This window comes from Chiloscyllium punctatum, chromosome 8, assembly GCF_047496795.1.
Source record: "Chiloscyllium punctatum isolate Juve2018m chromosome 8, sChiPun1.3, whole genome shotgun sequence".
Lineage (NCBI taxonomy): Eukaryota > Metazoa > Chordata > Chondrichthyes > Orectolobiformes > Hemiscylliidae > Chiloscyllium > Chiloscyllium punctatum.
In genome coordinates this window covers 89,352,202-89,373,597 of record NC_092746.1, presented here as the reverse complement: position 1 = coordinate 89,373,597, position 21,396 = coordinate 89,352,202, and the positions used below count along the sequence as shown (strand labels likewise).

Below are 21,396 nucleotides of genomic sequence, written 5' to 3'. Positions count from 1 at the left end.
GTAGTGTTAGGGGAATGGGTCTGGGTGGGTTGCACTTCGGCGGGTTGGTGTGGACATGTTGGGCCAAAGGGCCTGTTTCCACACTGTAAGTAATCTAATCTAATCTCCTTTTGAACCTGTTCCAATTTTCAAGGGTTAAGCTGATAAGGATGTTGCTTAATTGGAACAGTTTTTTCCAATATCTCCATCTGCGTAATCAGTTTAGTATTTCCCACCTTATTCCAACATATATCTCCATGTGGCTATAATAATTCTTTCAGGTCATTTTGATCTTCCGCTGGAAGGTAACTCAATAATTTATTCCAATTTCTAAGAACTTCTTCATTGTTCAATTTACTTGAGGAATATTAAATTCAGAATCACCTGGATTTGGTGCTCCACTCTGAGTTGTAACAAGTAACATGTTCCCGTTTGGCTTTCCTGCCTGATCAAAATACCATTCAAGTATATTCACATAATAAACCCTCGGAATTTTCCTTCTATCTAGCATTATTTTCAAATAATTCACCTCACTCAATTTTCTTTTGATTTGATAAGGGCCACTAAACCTTGCTTCTAAAGGTTCACCTACCACTCATAATAATACACTTTATCTCACTAAGCAAACTCATGTATTTTTGATATCTGCTCCCTGTTTCATTTCATGCTGTTACTTTTAAAAGCTGTTTAGCCAACTCACCTGCTCTATTTTATCTTCCCCATAAAATTTGACACACAGTCCAATAGTGTAGTCTCTGAACTCTGATTCACCAATTTCTCCTTAATTAATTCAAATGGTCCTCTTACCTCATGTCCAAAAGGTAGTTCAAGTGGACTAAATTTAGTTGATTGATTAGGCAAAACGTACAAATAGAATTCCCTTATCTCATTCCCCTAGGTACTCTTGACATTATCTTTAAAGTTTGATGCCACTGTTTTAATGCTCCCTGTTATTTTAAATGACATGCAATTGATTTAAATTGTTTCATTCCTAAGTTATCTATAATTTCACTATTGCATAACATTGTGTCTCTGTGGATAGTCTGTACTGAATAAAAAGAATTGAGTAACTTTTCTACAATCCCTTTAGCTTTGATATTGTGTAATGGAATGGCTTCTCGAAATCTAGTCAACACATTCATTATGGTCAACAAATTCTGATTCCCACTTTTTGTTTTAGGGAGAGGTCATACACAATCAAATAAGACTCAATTAAGATCAATTAATCAATCAATTTACAAAACATTCCTCAAATGCTGGATCGGGTATTAAGAGTGCTGGTTTTATCACTGTTTGAGGTTTTCCTATTACCTGACATGTGACATGTCTGGCAAAATTCAACTACATCTGTATGCAATCAAGGCCAAGAAAAAATGTTTTTGTACTTTAGCTTTAGTTTTCCTTACTCCCAAATGACCTCCTGCTGGTAACTCATATGTTATCCACAACACTTCCTTTCTATAACCCACTGGCAATACAACTTGATGATGAGTTTTTGCCCATTTTCCATGTGTTTAAATATGTGATGGTCTCCAATTCCTTAACAAGACTTCATTTTTAAGGTAGTAACTTTCTGGGATACTCTCAGATTATTTCTCTGTGTATGCTTTTTGATGTAACTGCTTTATTGTTTCATCTCTCTGTTGTAATTCAGCTAACTTCTCTGAACTGAAAGTATCCACTTTGACCTCCACCTGTTCTTGCTTTTTCTCCATGATTTGATCAAAATTAATTTCTGATAATTGAACTTCAACTCCCTTATTTTTACTGTTTGATTTCTCCTCCTGTTTCAACCTTGTGACCTTTGTGATCTACCATCAGGAAAAATCCCAAGATATCCTTGCTGTTATTTGATTTTCCACTGGCTTTTCAAGCATGGTAGACATCACTCCCACCTGTGATTCAATTACATAATTACCAAGGATAAACTGTATTTCCAAACAGAGAATTTCTCTATTAGTCCTACCACCACTTCACCACTTTTCATCGACTCTCTAGCCCCAACTTAGATAATGGAACACTACTCTTCTCATCAGGAATTTCACATATTACCACCCTTTCTGGCAATACTCCTTCTGATGTACATATCTCCACAAATCTCACCATCAAAATTTGCTTGTTATTGTACATCTTAAAATCTTAATTTCTTTACCTATTCCTCCTGGTACACGAGTGAACCTTTCCCATTGTAGTAATTCTTGAAAGATATCTGTCACTTTCTTACCAACCAACCCCTGACCAGGCTGTCATTCATTTGCTTCAATTTTTGCTTTTCTTTACCCCTTTAACAAACCCCCCTGGCTTATCCTGTTTTACCACATCCGTCTTTTCAGTGCTTTTTTTTAAACGATCAACACTGTGACTTCATGTGCCTTATTTTATTACAGTGAAAACATCTCAGGTTTTTGTGGCAACACCTCTCTGCAAGAGAACCAGCACAGAACAAATCTCTCTGAAAGGCAGATGCCCTACAGGACACTGCTAAATAAGATCAGAGCCCGTGGTATTAGGAGCAAATTATTGGCATGGATCGAGGCTTGGCTGATTATCAGAAGGCAGAGAGTGGGAATAAAGGGTTCTTTATCAGGGTGGCAGCTAGTGGTAACTAGTGGAGTTCTGTGGCTGTCAGTATTGGGACCACAACTATTCACGTTATGCATTAACGATCTGGATAATGGAACTGAGGACATTGTTTGCAGATAACACAGATAGATGAAGCAGTAGGTAGTGTTGATGAAGCAGGGAGTCTGCAAAAGGACTTGGAAAGGCTAGGAGAGTGGGAACAGAAGTGGCAGACAGAATATAATGTGGAACATATGTGCTTATGAAATTTGGTGGGAGAATAAAGGCATAGGTTATTGTCTAAATGGGGAAAGGCTTTGGAAATCTGAAGTTCAAAGGGACTTTAGGAGTCCTGGTTTAGGTTTCTCTTAAGGTTAATGTGCAGGTTCAGCTGGAAGTCAGGAAGGCAAATGCAATATTAGCATCCATTTCAAGAGGGCTAAAATATGAGAGCAGATATTTGTTACTGAGGCTGTATAAGACTCTGGTCAGACTGCATTTGGAATATTGTGAACAGTTTTGGGCCCCTTTTCAAAAGAAGGATGTGCTGACATTGGAAGGGGTCTGGAGGAGATTTACAAAAAGAATCTGGGGATGAAAGGCTTGTCATATGAGGAGTGGTAGAGGACTCTGGGTTTGTACTTTATGGAGTTTAGAAGGATGACGGGGATCTCATTGTTACTGACAGAATACTGAGAAGCCTGGATAGAATTGATGTGGAGAAGATGTTTCTATTAGTAGGAGGAGCTAGAACCTGAAGGTGCAGTCTCAGAGTGAAGGGACGATCCTTTAGAATTAAGAGAAGAAAGAATTTCTTCAGCCAGAGAGTGATGAATCTGTAGAACTCATTGCCGCAGAGGGCTGAGGAGGCCAAGTCATTGAGTGTATTTAAGACAGATAGATGTGTTCTTATTTAGTAATGGGAACAAGGTATATAGGGAAAAGGCAGGAGAATAAGGTTGAGAAACATGGTTGAACAGTCTTGATGTGCCAAATAGCCTAATTCAGCTGCTACATCTTATGACCTTAATGTCGTGATACCAAAACATTCACGTAGATCACAAAGTTACGCAAGAGGACTATCCTGAAGTCCTAGTAATTTTACAGCATTACAAATTTAATTTGACTGGAAGAATCCCAGGGGAGACCATCATAGCCTTTGGGAGATTGCTGAACATTGCGATTTTGAGTTAATGTTAACTGACATGCTAAGACATTGCTTAGTATGTGGTGTTATTAATGAAGCCATATAAAAGAAGCTTTTGATAAAATTGGAAATAGATTTTAAAAGGTCACTAGAGATTGGTTTAGCCATAGAGAGTGCGGAGAAGGGTTCCCAGGAGTTACAAAGTGCTCTGAACATTGTCGTCCAGTAGTTGAGGAGGGACACTGCAATCAGCAGTGGTTCAGAGTGAAGGCACTGGTCCAACTAAGGCTCTCACTGCACTCTGAAGTGACCTAGCAAGCTACTCAGTTGTGTCAGTTGCTATGATCTCATCAAAGAACTGAAACCAGGCAGACTACCTGCCATCAACCTAGGCATCAGAAACGACAGTGGCAAAAACAGCCCTGATAACATTGTAAAGTCCTCCTTACTCACGTTTAGGACTAGTGCAAAAATTGGGAGAGCTTTCTCATAGACGAGTGAGATAGCCTGATATAGTCATACTCAGGGAATTATACTTCACAGACATCACCATTACCATCCCTAGATATGTCCTGTCCCATTAGCAGGCCAGATTCAGCAGAGATGGCAGCACAGCGGTATACAGTCAAGAGGGAATTTCACTGGGATTTCTCGATGTGGATTCTGGACCTCGTGTAGTCGCATCAGGTTAAGCACGGGCAAGAAAACCTCCTGCTGATTATCACATATCAGTTAATGAATCAATACGCTTCCATGTTCCATAACACGTACGGGAAGCTCAGAGGGAGGCAGTGGCACAAAATGTACTCGAGGTGGGGGATTTCAATGTCTACCACTAACCGTGGTTTAGCAATAGCTACTAATCGAGCTGGTAAGTTTCTAAACAAAATAGCTGCTACACTGAAGATGTTGAGGAAACCAACAAAGTGAAAAAACCTATTTCACCATTTCCTCAACACCCTGTCTGCTGCAGATGCATCTGTCCATGACAGTACTGGTAAGAGTGACCGCTGCACACTGGAGACAAAGTCAGATTTTCATATCAAAAATACCCTCTATCATATTGTGTGGTACTATCACCATGCTAAATGGGATAGACTTTGAACAGATTGAGCAATTCAAGAATGCACATCCATGAGGTGCTGTGAGCCATCAGAATTATACTCCAGCACAGTCTGCAACCTTATGGCCTGGCATATCCCACAGTCAACCATTACCATCAAGAGAGGGGATCATTAATGGGGAATGGAGGAGTGCATGCCAAGAATAGTACTAGGCATACCGAAAAATAAACTGTCAACATGGTGAAGCTACCAAAGAGGACTACTTGTGGGTTAAACAGCATAAGTATCAAGTGATAGTAATTACTAAGTGATTTTCCCAGCCAATGGGTCAGTTTGAAACTCTTCAAGGCTGTCACATCAAGTCATGAATGATGGTGGACAATCAATGGTGGAGGAGTGGGCTCCACAAATATCCCCATCCTCAATTATGTACATAAGTGCAAAAGATAAGATTGAAGCATTTGCAACAATCTTAAGCCATAAGTGCTGAATCAATAATCCATCTTGGACTCTTCCATTAGTCCCCAGCATCACAGATACCACTCTTCAGCCAATTTGATTCATTCCACATGATATCAAGAAATAGGTTGAAGACACTGGATACTGGAAAAGCTAGGGGCCCTGACAATTTTTCAGTAATAGTACTGAAAACTTGTGCTGCATCAGTAACCAAGTTGTTCCAGTATCACTACACCACTGGCATCTACCTAACGATATAGAAACTTGCCCTGATGTGTCCTGCACACAAAAAGAGGATAAATCCAACTCAGCCAATTACCACTCCATTAGTCTACTCTCAATCATCAGTAAAGCAATGGAAGGTGTCATCAACAGCACTGTCAAGCAGTACCTGTTCACTGAAGCCCAGTTTGAGTTCCACCAGGGACATTCAGCTCCTGACCTTTATTACAACCTTGGCTGAAACATGAATTCCAGAGGGGAGGTGCGAGTGACAGACTTGAGATCAAGGCTATATTTGACCGAGCATGGCATCAAGGAGCCCTAACAAAACTGGAATAATGGAATCATGTAGGCAAAAACAATGACTGCAGATGCTGGAAACCAGATTCTGGATTAGTGGTGCTGGAAGACCACAGCAGTTCAGGCAGCATCCAAGGAGCAGTAAAATCAACATTTCAGGCAAAAGCCCTTCATCAGGAATAAAAGATGAAGGGCTTTTGCCCGAAACGTCGATTTTACTGCTCCTCGGATGCTGCCTGAACTGCTGTGCTCTTCCAGCACCACTAATCCAGATAATGGAATCATGTGCAAACTCTCCGCAAGTAAGAATCATACCTGGCACATCGGAAGATAGTTGTATTTGTTGGTGGTGAATAACCTCAGCTCCAGGACATCTCAGCAGGAGTTCCTCAGGGTAATGTCCTATGCTGAACCATATTCAGCTACTTCATGAATGACCTTCCCTCCATCATAAGGTTAGAAATGGGAATGTTCGCTAATGATTGCACAATGTTTAGCACCATTCACGATTCCTTAGAAGTAGTCCAGCTCACATGCAACAAGATCTGAACAATATCAAAGCTTGGGTTAAAACGTGACATGTAAAATTTGTGCGCATAAGTGCCAGATAATGACCATCTCCATTAAGAGATAATCTAACCACGCCTATTGACATTGAATGATGTTACTATCACTGAATCCCGCAGTATCAACGTTCTGGGGGTTACCATTGACCAGAACCTCAACTGGACATGCTATATACATATTATAGCCACAAGAGCAGGTCAGAGACTGTAGAAATACGACAGAAAGTAACTCACCATCTGTCTCACAAAATTCCATCCAGCATCTACAATGCACCAGTCAGGAGTGTGATAATAAAATCCTAACTTGCCTGGATGAGTACAACCCCAGTAACACACAAAAAGCTTGACACCACTCAGGACAAAGCAGCTAGCTGACGTCACAGCCACAGACATCCAATCCCTCCACCATGACACTCAGTAGCAGCAGTGTCTACTGTCTACAATATGGTCTGCAGAAATTTGCTAAAAGTTAGAGTCATAGAGATGTACAGCACGGAAACAGACCCTTCAATCCAACCCGTCCATGCCGACCAGATATCCCAACCCAATCTAGTCCCACCTGCCAGCACTTGGCCCATATCCTTCCAAACCCTTCCTAATCATATACCCATCCAAATGCCTTTTAAATGTTGCAATTGTACTAGCCTCCACCACTTCCTCTGGCAGCTCATTCCATACACGTACCACTCTCTGCATGAAAAAGTTGCCCCTTAGGTCTGTTTTATAGCTTTTCCCTCTCATCCTAAATCTATGCCCTCTGGTTCTGGACTCCCCCACCCCAAGGAAAAGACTTTGTCTATTTATCCTATCCATGCCCCTCATAATTTTGTAAACCTCTACAAGGTCACCCCCTCAGCCACTGACACTCCAGGGAAAACAGTCTCAGTCTATTCAGCTCAAATCCTCCAACCCTGGCAACATCCTTGTAAATCTTTTCTGAACCCTTTCAAGTTTCACAACATTTTTCTGAGAGGAAGGAGACCAAAATTGTACGCAATATTCCAACAGTGGTCTAACCAATGTCCTGTACAGCTGCAACATGATCTCCCAACTTCTGTACTCAATACTCTGACTATTCCATCTAGCAGGACAAGTGCAGTGAGACATGGGAACACCATGTGCAATTCTCCTCCAAACCACTCACCATCCCGACTTGGAAATATATCACCGTTTCTTTATTGTCACTGAGTCAGAATCCTGGAATTCCCTCCCCCGTGGCACTGTGGATTTATCCACAACATATTGGAATGCAGTGGTTCAAAGAAGGCAGATCTCCATAACCTTCTCGAAGGGCAAATAGGGACTAATAGTAAACGTTTGTCAGCCAGCAATGCCACATCCCACAAGGGACACCCCAAGAAAAGAATTTTCACCTCATCACAGTCTTAGGTGTGAAACACTTTTTTAAGACTTTGGTCCTAGTTCTAGATCCCTCCACGGTGGGAAACACCTTCTGAGCATCTACCTTGTCAAGAATGCACCCCCTCAGAATCTTGGCATGTTTCAATTACATCACCTCTCACTTTTTTAACTTCAGTGAATAAAGTCTGAATCTGCTCAACCTTTCCTCATAAGACAAGCCCTTCATCCCAGAAATCAACCTAGTGAACCTTCACTGAACTGCCTCTAGAGTAAGTATGTCCTATCTTCAATAAAGAGACCAAAACTGCCCACCATACTCTGGATATGATCATTTCAATGCCCTGTGTAGTTGATTGCCACCACTTGCTTAGTCATTTTTTGCTGTCATCAATTACCACTATCCAACAGGATTACTCAAGAGCTATTGTTGGTAATACAGTGGGCTAAAGTTTCACACCAATTCACTAATAAATTGACTAGGGATGTGTAGCTTGCACCCGCAGGCCATAATATTTTCTGCTTTCCAGAAACATGCTAAATGGAACTTTTAGATACTCTAAGAATTCTGTCTGTCCTAAATATTATAAAAGAATTTCACTGTTCATCTTTACTATTATTTTAGTTTAAGTTTTTATTTACTGAACAATTTTGCCATAAAAATCCAATTATTATCATTGCAAGATTTATCTAACTTTCTTTGCAATACAATTTCAGGGTGGCAACCAAACAGCGACTGTTATTGCCTTGTGTTCAATGAGGGACTTTAACTTGACGAATGAGACATGTCAGTTGGCCATCCGAGATGTGGGTGGCCTAGAGGTTCTGATCAACCTGCTGGATACAGAAGAAACCAAATGTAAGGTAAGCCGCTCATTACTTTATTGCAATATTATTCTTAAAAATAGACTTTTTTTTCTCTGTGTAACATTCTGTGTGCACCCATTTCTTAGAGGGGAGAGGGGAGGCCAGTTAATGCATAATGCATATTCCATTGGTTTGAGGACAGGTTAAACAAAAATTGACTTGGAACAGTTGGAAGCTTCGTTGTATGTTTAAAGTATTCTATGATGAGTTGATCTTCATTGGGGCAGATATTTCCATTCTGCCATAATATAAAATGATATTATGGCAGTAATGCATTTTTCATTTCTCATTGCTCCTATTTTGTAATTACAGAGACAAATATTAGGGGAGATGTATGGCGTCCTGCCAACCTTCTAACACCTGTTTCACATCATCTCATGAAGTCAAGGTTTATCTTATTGTGATGTAACTGGATGGTGACAATTGCTAACTTATGAGGAGTGTGAACATATAGATGAGAAGAATAAAAAAAACAGTTAACTTTTTCTCCTGGCATTTAGGCTCAGAGAAGGTTCACTAGGTTAATTCCAGAGATAAAAGGCTTGACTTATGAGCAGAGATGACCTGTTTAGATCTAAACTCAGTTTAGAAGGATTAGAAAAGATATTGAGGTATATAAGATGCTAAAGAGGATTGACAAAGTAGGCTTAGAGAGGATGTTTCCCCTTGTTGGGCAATTTAGAATGACAGTCATTGGTTTTAAACCAAGGGGTGACAGATTTAAAACAGGAGGAATACTCCTCTCAAAAGTTTGTGAATCTGTGGAATTCATTATCCCAGGGTGCAGTGGACATTGAGACACAGAATATGTTTAAGTAGGAGGTAGACTTTTTATTAGTAAAGGGTTTGAAGGTTGTGGGGAGCAGTCAGGAAACTGGAGTTGAGGCTGAGTTGGGATCCACCATGTTAAATGGTGGGGCAGGCCTGAGGGGCGAAATGGCCTACGCCGACTCCTAGCTCTAAGGTCTTATGTTCTCTTTATAAGCTTCATGGCAAAGTGTTTCTATTCAAAGCAGATAGCATGATCTGTTAGGCAAACTAGCTAAATGTATTTTGCTTTCAGTTCATGAATGTTAAAACTAACATTTTTACATATTGATAGGTTGGCTCATTAAGGATTCTAAAAGAAATTAGTAAAAATCCACAAATTCGACGTTCCTTGGCAGAACTAGGTGGCTTGCAGATTATGGTGAAAATCCTGGACTCCTCTAATAAAGATCTCAAATGTTTGGCTGCTGAAACTATTGCCAATATAGCCAAGTTCAGGAGAGCAAGACAAACCGTCAGGCTTCATGGTGGAATTCAACGCCTGGTAAGTAACAAAACATATAAATTGTTTTTGGTAATCAAGCCACTCCATGAGTCAGTCCAGTAGTCTAAACGAATGGAATCAGTTGCCAAAATGGCCGAATTGTTTCTTTTTATTTTGCTTGTCCAAAACAAAAGTGGCTTTCACAAGTTTTCTTTAATACACTGAAAAGTAACTCGTTTATTATAACCAAAAACTCTTGAAACAAATGGCAAAACAGCAATGATATATTCTGGAATTAAATGTTACCTCCTTAATCCCAGACAATTCGCACAACAATCAAGATAACACAACTTTATAGAAATGATATGAATTGGTGAAAAGGGAGAAAGAAACATCATTAGGGGCAAGAATCTCAAAAGACTCAAAGGATAAAATGGGATAATTTCTCAAGGTTCCCTGAGTTGCATACTGGCAAGATCAAAATGTGAACCATTTTAGTGGTGGAAGGTGTTCAGATGGAATGTCAGTGAGACAGATTTTTGAATAGCACTTACAGTTCAACTTTCATGGTGTATGAGTCAGAGATAAAGATATATGAAACTTTCTCAGGTTAACAGAAATACTTTTCTGCAGCTTGTCCTACTATCAGGTTTCCTCTTTACTTTATAAATACAGAGAGAGAGAGAAAGGGAAGGACTTGCTTACTGCACACTTTGGAGGTCTGTTTTCTTCTACTAACATATGCAGGTCTTGGTAAAATAGGAACCAATTCCAAAACAGTGTTGCTTGGCTACAACAAGGTTATAAGACATCAGTTAAGAATAGGCCGTGCAGCCCATTGGGTCTTTCCTGCCTTATCTCATAATCCTTGATTCTCAGCATATTAAAAATATCTGCCTATCTTAGTCTTGAGTATATTAACGATCTGGCCTCCACAGGCGTTTGTGGTAAAGAATTCCACAGATTTACTACTCTCCTCATTGCTGTCTTAAATGGGTGGCCCCTTATTCAGAGATTATGCCCTCTGGTCCTAGACTGTCTCACAATGGAAAACCATCCTAGACAGCTACCTAAGAATCTTGCATGTTTCAAGAAGGTTGCCTGCCATTCTTCTCAACTTCAGTATGTACAAGCCCAAGCTACTCAATCTCTCCTCATAAGACAGTGTCTCCATACTTAGGTTCAGTGTAATGAACCTTCTTCAGACTGCCTTCAATGCCAATATATCTTTCTTTAAATAAGGGCTCAGAACTGTTGACAATGTTCCAGCAGTGGTCTGAATAATGCCTTGAACACTTTTAGCAAGACCTCCCTATTTTTATACTTGATTCCAACAGTCCATTTCCCTTCCCTATTATGTGCTGAAGTTGTGTGCTAGCTATGACTCTAAACAGAGATGACATTCTGTGGGTCCACACAGGACCTGCCAGGCAATCACTGAATCTATATCTACAATCATCTTTTGGCTGTAACTGTCTTTCTTTAAAAAAAACATATTGGAGTTAAAAGTTCTTTATTTCCATAAATACTTTGATGTTCTGATCCATTGTTGTGACACAATTGAAGCCAAAAGGCTCATTTCTTGAAGTTATAACAATGTCAAAAACAAAATTGACCAACTGGGACATGGTACTGACGATGATGGAGTCTGTAATGCCTGACTCAAAAGAGAAGCAAGTTTATGATCATCAAGAGGAAAGCAAAGAAAACTATATTCTTCAGTTTTGCTCACACTTCCAATATATTTTCTGAACTGTGATACAAATCTTAGTTAAATGTTAATACATCTGACCTGATGGGAAAAAAAGTGGAGAGGAAGATCAGAGTGCAGTCTTTCCTCAATGCAATTATTATGTAGAGACACAGTCCACAAAGGAACACAGGCATCCCCATTAGAAAGAGAGAGGTAAATGGTAATGTATAGCTTGAGGGTAATCACTCCACAAGCATCGGGTAAGGTGAGGAATCAAGCCTGTATGAACTACCATAGCTAGTACATGCAATTGGCTTTATTCTGCACCAGAATAGCCAATTGAGTTAACTGATCCCCTGTATGATTATGATTAAATATATCAGGCAAAAACATGGTGAAATAAGCACAGGAGCCTCCGATAAGTCAGTACCAATTAGCCTAGATTTAAAGTAACTGACTGAGGAGAGTAGAGGAGAAATTGTTTGGTGGTAGTGAGTTGAACTCACAGCTTGAAAGGATAGTAAAGATAGAGACTCTCGTCACATTTTTTTTAAAAACTTGGTTACACACTTGTGCTACAGACTACGAGCTGGAAAATGAAATTAGGCTACATTTCTATATTCCAAGTGGTACAGACATGATGTGTCAAATGTCTTCTAAGTTCCTAGAAAGAGCTGGATCTGTGATTGGCTACAGAGAACCTGAATATTGGGAAAATTAGGACTACTTAAAATTTTAACAGTGAGTTGATATGAAAAGCCAACTAAATATGAATAAGATGTACATTAATGTTAATTAAAGCCTTTTAAAAATATAAATTTTGCATTTTATGTAACTTCATTGTAGAAAATTTCACACAGCACTAAAAAGGAAAACTGAGGTTTCTGTTAATTCTGCATCCCCCTACATAATAATTGCTTCCAGTTTCCTCAGTTTATTTGATCCACACTATGTATTTTAGTAAATTCACTTTTCCTTTCTCATTCCTTTTTATAACAATAATTTTATTTTGCCCAGTATAACTCGATCTATGCCTCAATCTCAAGCATTTGACTTTATAAATAGTTACTTGGGTAAACATTGGAAAGAGATGAATGCAACTGCATTTAACACAATTTTAAAATCCATTTTTATGATATTTTTATTTTAGGTTGGCCTTTTGGACTGTGTTCCAACTTCAGCTCATCTAACTGCAGAGCAAGAGAAAGATATTGAAGTGGCACGTTGTGGTGCTCTGGCATTGTGGAGCTGCAGCAAAAGTAAAAAAAATAAAGATGCTATTCGTAAAGCTGGTGGTATTCCTCTATTGGCTTGCCTGTTGAAGTCTCCTTATGAAAATATGCTTATTCCAGTTGTTGGCACATTGCAAGAATGTGCTTCAGAGGTAACAAAAATCATTGATAATGCAATATTATATTTCTTTGAAAATATTTTCACTTGTCCTTTGTCATTTCATGTTACAAATGCTTGTACTTTCTCAAAGGTCCAAAACAAAAGGAGTGCCATCTTTATAGAAAATTAGATTAAAAGATAAAAGTAGTATTACTGCTATAATATCAGCAAAATTGTCAGACTTGATATCTAAATATTAGTAAATTCTAACTAAACTCTAACGATAAGTTGCTTGTTACCTCTAAAAGCTGCATTGTTGAGCAAAGGTTTTATCATAAAGATTTGCTTACCCATGAAGTGGCCACAAACCCCCCAACAATATTTGCTGGGCCATGATTTTAAATCTGGATTTATCAAAGGCACCGTATCTTCACAGGCAAAGGCTAACAAGGCAGTGATGTTACTCTGCTTTCTGCTGTAAGCTGATCCATTGACAATATAATTCACGGGAACTGTACTGCTAGTGGCAGTCAAAGTCTCGAACCACCTTCAATGTCCTTGAGTGTTACTTGCTGTCCCAGGAGCAATTAGCAACATCATAAGTATGTAGGTGCACCAGATGGCTGATGTTTTACTCATAAAGCAAAAATCTTTGATTTTTCCTGGAATAAAAATAGTAAGGTAGACCGTGCTATTACAGTTCATGTGTAATGCACAATTCTGCAAACTCCAATAAATTATTGTGACTTAGATCTGACAATTTGAACACATAAATGAAAAGTTATGATATTTGAACAGCTGCAAAGGTTTCTGTTTCAATTTTATCAATAACCATTAGAATGTTGGGCAAGATTTTACATGCCCTCACTTTGTGCATTTTCAGGAGATCACTTAAAATAAGGTGGATGCCCTAGCCACAGCCATCACATGCATTCCCACCTCACCTTCATAAGACATCATACATAAATAAATAATTAAGGGTCAGCTGAGATTGTGCAGTACAGCAGCTCAATGGTTAGCACTGCTGCCTTACAACACCAGGGACCTTTGATTCCAGCCTCTTATTCCCCTGTGTCCACGCATATTTCTGCCAAGTGCTCCGGTTTCCTCCCACAGTCCAAAAGTATGGAAGTTAGGTAGATTGGGGGCATGATGAATTGCCCCTTAGTGTCCAGAGATATGCAGGCTTATGGATTAGCTATGGTAAATGCAGAGTTATAGGGATAGAGTGGAAGGGTAGGAAGCTATTTGGAGGGTCAGTACAGACTCAATGGGCCAAACATCCTCTTTGTGCACTGCAGGGATTCTGTGATTTTTTGAACATTATCCTGTCCACATCATACAGATAACACTGACAGCCAGTCAGGAGTGCACAGCCTGTTTTTTAAAATAAGATCTTAGGACCACAGGAAGGAAAAGGGTACTTCTTGATGGGCTGCCCTTTGTATTATTGGGCACCTCTATGAAGGTTGTATTGCTTTATCTTGTGCTTTAAGTCAGGATTGCTACCGGCACACTGAGATACTACATCAAAACATCTCAGGCTGTAAGTGTCAGCACATACAGTGTCTCTCAGGCTGCTGGCACCTTGTTTCGAACTAAGTTTTATCAACTCCTTGTGTACCATGACAGTCTTTTAATTATAAATGTACATATTTAGTAGGTTATCAAACACAACTCTCTCTTCACATGCTCATGCTAGTCTGGTGTCTCCTCTCTTATTGATATGATTTGACTTATTATTGTCATATGTACCTAGGTACAGTGAAAAGTTTTGTTTTGCATGCAGTACTGATAAATCATACCATACAAAGTACATTAGGGTAATAGAACAGAGCGAGGAATACAATGTTATGGCTACAGAGAAGGTGCACAAAGAGCAAGATCAATATTAAATTTAAAATTTAATTTTAGTAACAATGGGGAAGAAGCTGTTCTTGAATCTGTTGGCCCTGTGTTAAAGTTTTTGTATCTTTTGCCCAACAGAAGAGTTTGGAAGAGATTATGACTGAGGTTGGAGGTGTCTTTGACTATGTCTGCTGCTGTCCCGAGGCAGTGAGAAGTATAAATGGAGTCAATAGATAGAAGGTTGGCTTGTGTGATGAACTAGGCTGTATTCACAACTGTCTGCAGTTCCTTACGATCCTAGGCAGAGCAGTTGCCATATCAAGCTGTGATGCACCAAAATAGAATGCTTCTAAAAAATTCATAAGAGTCTTTACAGACATGCTGAATTTTCTCAGCCTCCTGAGGAAGTAGGCATTGTTGTGCTTTCTTGACCATCGCTTCAGTGTGGGTAGACCAAGACAAATTATTGGTGATCATCACTCCTAGGACCTTGATGCTCTTGACGGGTTTCACCTCAGCACTATTGACATCAACAGGGGTGTGCCCTCCACCTTGCTGCTTGAAGTCAAAAACCAGCACTTTTGTTTTGCTGGCATTGAGGGAGAGATTGTTATCTTTACACCATGCCACCAAGTACTCTATCTCTTTACTGTATTCTGTCTTGTCATTGGCCTACAACAGAGTCATCATCAGCAAACTTGTAGATGGAGTTAGAATGAAATTTGATGGCATGTATCTCATTATATTTCATCACCCCTACCCCCAAATTTCTCACTGCTTGGTCCACATTATTCCAGTGGTTCACTTTTACTTAATTGCATGTTATTCATGCTAATTAATTTTATTATTAACATCATTATTACCATTATCAGTAATACCACCAGTCACCATTTCCTCTCCACCAACAGTACCAATCCTGATAAATCCAAGTATCTCAGGTTGACATAATCTGAAATTTTAACTGTGCATCCTGATCAAGTTTATTTGAGTTCAGCACTAGGGTAATGATGTTATATTGTGCCTGGGATCATCGTAGTGCTTTTACATTGTCTGATGTAGCATAATAGTGGTAATTGGGATAATGATTGACACCACATTCCCCCCCCCCCACCCCCGAACAACAATGTGGGTCAACTCTCAACACATGGATTGCAGTGGTTCAAGAAGGCAGTTCACCACCACCTTCTCAAGGGCAGCTAAGGACTGGCAATAAAATGCTGTGCAGCTAGCAATGCTCACGTCCCACAAATGAATTTTTAGAAGTGGCTGTCCCACATTCTGAGATAGTCATACTTAGTCTCACTTCTTGGCCTAACTTCTTTGGTTCTATGATTCTAAGTAAAATCAATACCTTCCCTTGCATTCTGAGTTTCTCTTCAGGCTTTCTGGCAATATAAGATCTAAGTTGATCTGTTTGCCTGATAACTGTGGCACCTGACTTCCTTTACTTAATCAGACCTTCTGCTGAAGCATTAAGGTTGACAGAGTTTTCTCCCTTTGTCTAGAGTTGTAACACCTCTGATAGTTTATGTTATGGTTTTTCTCTTGTCATTTTATCTTATGGTTTTGAGACATTTTCTGAGGGGTCTGAGAAGCATCGCCTATGGCAAAATTTGTGGTGGAGTCAGGCAAGAAATGCAATAAGGACTTCCCAATGTTGAGAGTACCTAGCTGCATCTTCCATGTAATTGCTGAGTGACAAGGCGAGCCCTTTGTTAAGCATCAGTGTGTTGCCAATAAGAGAAATTATCACTTGTTCAAACTTTATTCGTGCCACAATACACATTATTAATATTAGGTTTTCTATTTTTCCAAATGCACAGAACAAGTTAAATGTCAATAATTCTTGACATGGAAGTCACAATAGATGCTGGTTGACTTAAGCTTGCTGCTTTCTCAGAAGAACCTTGGACACTAGTCACCAGTATTTCAGGACATAAGTGATGAGCTGTAGCCATGCTTACCCCATATCCCTGCATATAGGGGCCAGCACTTGTCAGATACCAAAGAATCTTCATGGCACATTTCCAATACACTGATAGTATGCAACTGTACTTCATAGAGTCATAGGTTCATATACCAAGGAAACACACCCTTTGGCCCAACTTGTCCCATGCCTACCAGGTTTTCTAAACTGAACTAGCCCCATTTGCCAGTGTTTGGCCAATAACCTTCTAAGCCTTTCCTATCCATGTACCTGTTTAAATGTCTTTTAAATATTGTAATTATACCGACCTCTATACTTCCTCTGGCAGCTCGTTCTATACATGCAACACCCTCTGTGTGAAAAAGTTGGTTCTCAAGTCCCTTTTAAACCTTTCCTCTCTCACCTTAAACCTATGTCCTCTAGTTTTGGATTCCCCTACACTGGGAAAAAGACCATGGTTGTCCACCTTATGTATGTCGTTCATGATTTTTGCCCGAAACGTCAATTTTACTGCTCCTTTAATGCTGCCTGAACTGCTGTGCTTTTCCAGCACCACTAATCCAGAATCTGGTTTCCAGCATCTGCTGTCATTGTTTTTATCTAGTTGATAAAAACTAGATAAAAACCCTACTGCGAATCCTCTTACAAGGATGCCGGCCTTGAAGAAGTTTTCCTCCTCTCTCTGCAAGAATCTCAGGGAGTCCATCTCCCACTGCAACTCCCAGGTCATTTCCTCTGCCCTGAAGCTCTTCCTTCCTGACCTATCACCTTCATCCCGTCCCCCAATCACCTATTGTTACTTTCTCCCCACCCCCACCCTCCTCTCATTTATCTCTCCACCCTTCAGGCACTCTGCCTGTATTCCTGATAAAGGGCTTTTGCCCGAAACGTTGATTTTACTGCTCCTCGGATGCTGCCTGAACTGCTGTGCTTTTCCAGCACCACTAATCCAGAATCTGGTTTCCAGCATCTGCAGTCGTTGTTTTTACCTAGATGATTTTATAAACATCTATAAGATCACCTCTTAGCCTCCTGTGCTTCAGTTTCTGCCTCTACCATCCTTTCAGGCAGCAAGTTCCAGCTGAAAAATGTATGTTCTCGATTAATTGGTGCCTTTCTAGGTGAAAGTTTATACAATCTCAATAAGCTATCCACCAATGAATTTCGGATGACTGGCCCATAAGTTACTCTGCTGATCCCTTTTCAAGTAGCTGAAACGCAGAATTGTTCCAGCACTAAAGGAGGCCATTCGGTTTTCTTTTTTTTTGTTTCTTTTTAGATCATGTCCTAATTCCACCTTGAATCCCTCAATTGAACTGGTTCCACCACATTCCAGATCCTAAACACTTGCTGCATGAAAAAGTGGGACTAGATTAGGTTGGGATATCTGGTCGGCATGGACAAGTAGGACCGAAGGGTCTGTTTCCATACTGTACATCTCTGTGACTCTATGTCATCACTGCTTTTTTTGCCAATTACCTTAAGTCTATCTTATCTTGTTCTCAATCTTTCCATCATTGGGAATAGATTTTCTCCATCTGCTCTTTTCAGACCTGTCATGACTTTGAATACCTCTAAGTCTCCCCAAACCTTCTGTTCTCCCGAGGAAAACAATCTCAATATCTCTAAACTATCTCCAACAGTACAACATTAACAATCATCTCATCCTCCAACATCACACCAAAAGCCAGGAATTTTGTAGAATGATGGTCAGTGTCTCCTGCCTACTTCTTTCCTTGCCTCCTGCAATCTGAGATATATTTGTCCAGGTCTAATGGCTTACCTACTTTTAAGGAGGTCACATCTATTAATGCTTTCTTGCCTAAAATGTTTATCTGATTCAATGTTTCACACACCTACTCCCTAACTTTAATAACTGATCCATATGCAGCAAGGACTTGGGAGCAGGAGTGCAGCAATCAGGAATTGATTTGTAATTCAAGCAGACTTTACCATGTTATTTAAAATCAGCCATATCACTTGTATCCTACTTCTGGATTTGTAACCTCCCTCTGACAAGGCCATGCTGACTATCTCTAAATAGCCCATGCTTTTCAAAGTCGATATTAATTCTCTCCTTCAGAATTTTCTCTAATAGTTTCCTTACCACTAACGTGGGACTCAGTCTGTAATTTCCTGGTTCATCTCTACACCTTTCTTGAAACATGAAACTACATTAACTGTCCTCCAGTCCTCTGGAATTTCTCCCCTGGAGAGGAAATATAAATTTGTGTCAGAGCCCCTGCCATATCCAGCCTCACCTCCCACAGCAGTGGGATGCAATTCATGCAGGTCAGGACATTTGTCCATTTTTAAGCTCATCAGAGCCTCCAGTACCTCCCCATTTCCAATGTCAAAATGTGCAGGCTCTTCAAAGTCCCCAAATTCAATTCTGTACCTACGTTCTCCTTTTCCAGAGTAAAAACAGAAGAGAAGGCAGCATGGTGGCTGAGTGGTTAGCACTGTTACCACTCCATCTACCTGGACACCCCACGTTGGCCAATTACCTGCCCTTGATCTCTTCATTTCCAACTGCCGCTGAGACATTAACCGCCTCAACCTGTCTACCCCACTCCCCCACTCCAACCTCTCACCCGCACAACGTGCAGCCCTCCACTCCCTCTGCTCCAATCCCAATCAAATCAGCAGATAAAGGGGGTGCAGTAGTAGTTTGGCGCAAAATGGATGCTGCCTGACCTGCTTTGCTTTTCCAGCACCACTCTAATCTAGACTCTGGTTTCCAGCATCTGCAGTCCTTGTTTTTACCTCATAGTGTCAGGGATCTAGTTTTGATTCCAGCCTCGGGTAACGGTGTGGAGTTTGCACATTCTCTGTGTCTGTGCGGGTTTCCTCCAGGTGCTCCTAATTCCTCCCATAGGCCAACAATGTGCAGGTTAGGTAGATTGGCCATGCTAAATTGCCCATAGTGTCAAGGGATGTGCAGACTGGGTGGATTAACCGTGGAGAAAGTGAGGACTACAGATCTTGTAGAGGGAGGAGGAGAAATCATGTGGTCAATGATGCCCTCAGCGCACCTCCTCGACTTCCCGTACCTCCATCCTGGAACCCCACACCTCCAATCGCAGCAAAGACAGAAACCCCCACCCCGGTCCTCACTTCCACTCCACCAACCTCTGGCTACAACGCATCATCCTCCGCCTTTTCCACCACCTACAAACAGATCCCATCACCAGAGATATATTTCACTCTCCACCCCTATCTGCATTCTGCAGTGACCATTCACTCCGCGACTTGCTTGTAAGGTCCATGCCCCCCCACCAACCTACCCTCCAGTCCCGGCACTTTCCCTTGCCACTGCAAGAGCTGTAAAACCTGCTCCCACACCTCCCTCCTCACCTCCATCCAAGGCCCCAAAGGGTCCTTCCACATCCAACAGAGATTTTCCTGCACCTCCATATATATGTCATCTGCTGTTTCTGTTGCTCTTGATGTGATCTCCTCTACGTTGGAGAGACAGGATACCAGCTTGTGGAACATTTCAGAACATCTTTGGGACTCATGCACTAAACAACCTCTCGGCCCAGTGTTTGAATCTTATCCTTCCGCCCCGTCAAGGACATGCAAGTCCTGGCCTCCTCCACCACCGAACTCTAGCCTCCTGATGCCTGGAGGAAGACCACCTCCTCTTCCACGTTGGGACCCTCTAACCACACAGGATCAGTGTCATAGAATCATAGAGATGAACAGCACGGAAACAGATCCTTTGGTCCAACCCATCTATGCTGACCAGATATCTTAACTCTTTCTAGTCCCATTTGCCAGCACTTGGCCCACATCCCTCTCAACCCTTCCTAGTCATATACCCAACCAGATGCCTTTTAAATGCTGTAATTGTACCAGCCTCCATCACTTCTCTGGCATAGGTTCATATACCAAGGAAACACGCCCTTTGACCCAATTTGTCCATACCTACCAGGTTTCCTAAACTGAACTAGTCCCATTTGCCTATGTTTGGCCAATATTCTTCTAAGCCTTTCTTATCCATGTACCTGTTCAAATGTCTTTTAAATATTGTAATTGTACCTCCCTCTATACTTCCTCTGGCAGCTCGTCCCATACATGCAACACCCTCTATGTGAAAATGTTGCCCTTTAGGTCCTTTTTATATCTTTCCCCGCTCACCCTAAACCTATGCCCTCTACTTCTGGACTCCCCCACCCCAGGGAAAATACCTTATCGGTTTACCATATCCATGCCCCTCATGATTTTATAAACTTCTATAAGGTCATGCCTCAGCCTCCGATGCTCCAGGGAAAACAGCCCCAGTCTATTCAACCTCTCCCTATAACTCAGATCCTCCAACCCTGGCAACATCCTTGTAAATCTTTTCCTTTCACCAGTTTCCTCATCTCCCCTCCCCCGACCTTATCCCAGATCCAACCCTCCAACATGGCACCATCCTCTTGAACTGTCCTACCTGTCCATCTTCCTTCCCAACTATCCATTCCACCCTCCACTCGAACCTCTCACCAACAAACCCCCCCCCCCCATCTTCATCTATCTATTGTATTCCAAATTACCTTATCCTTGGCCCCAGCCCCTTCCATTTACCTCACACTCCCTTTGGACCCCCCACATTCCTGATGAAGAGCTTCTGCTCAAAATGTTGACTCCGCTGCTCCACGGATGCTGCCTGACCAACTGGGCTTTTCCAGCACCACCCTTTTTGACTCTGGATTAGCCATCAGAAATCCAGGTTACAGGGATGGGGTGGGATGCTTTCCAGAGGGTCAGTGTGGACTTGATGGGGCAAATGGGCTACTTCCATATAGAGTCATAGAGATGTACAGCACGAAAA

At 41.0% G+C, this 21,396-nt stretch overlaps 1 protein-coding gene across 2 annotated transcripts in view; it reads left to right on the top strand.

Annotated features, from left to right (window-relative positions):
* odad2 (outer dynein arm docking complex subunit 2) overlaps nucleotides 1-21,396 on the top strand; it is a 390,232-nt gene that overhangs the window by 181,611 nt on the left and 187,225 nt on the right. For both annotated transcript variants that reach the window (XM_072576026.1, XM_072576027.1), the window contains exons 11-13: nucleotides 8,376-8,522; nucleotides 9,628-9,837; nucleotides 12,621-12,854. In XM_072576026.1, coding sequence (XP_072432127.1) covers nucleotides 8,376-8,522; nucleotides 9,628-9,837; nucleotides 12,621-12,854 — 591 coding nt within the window. The remainder of the gene's footprint in view (nucleotides 1-8,375; nucleotides 8,523-9,627; nucleotides 9,838-12,620; nucleotides 12,855-21,396) is intronic.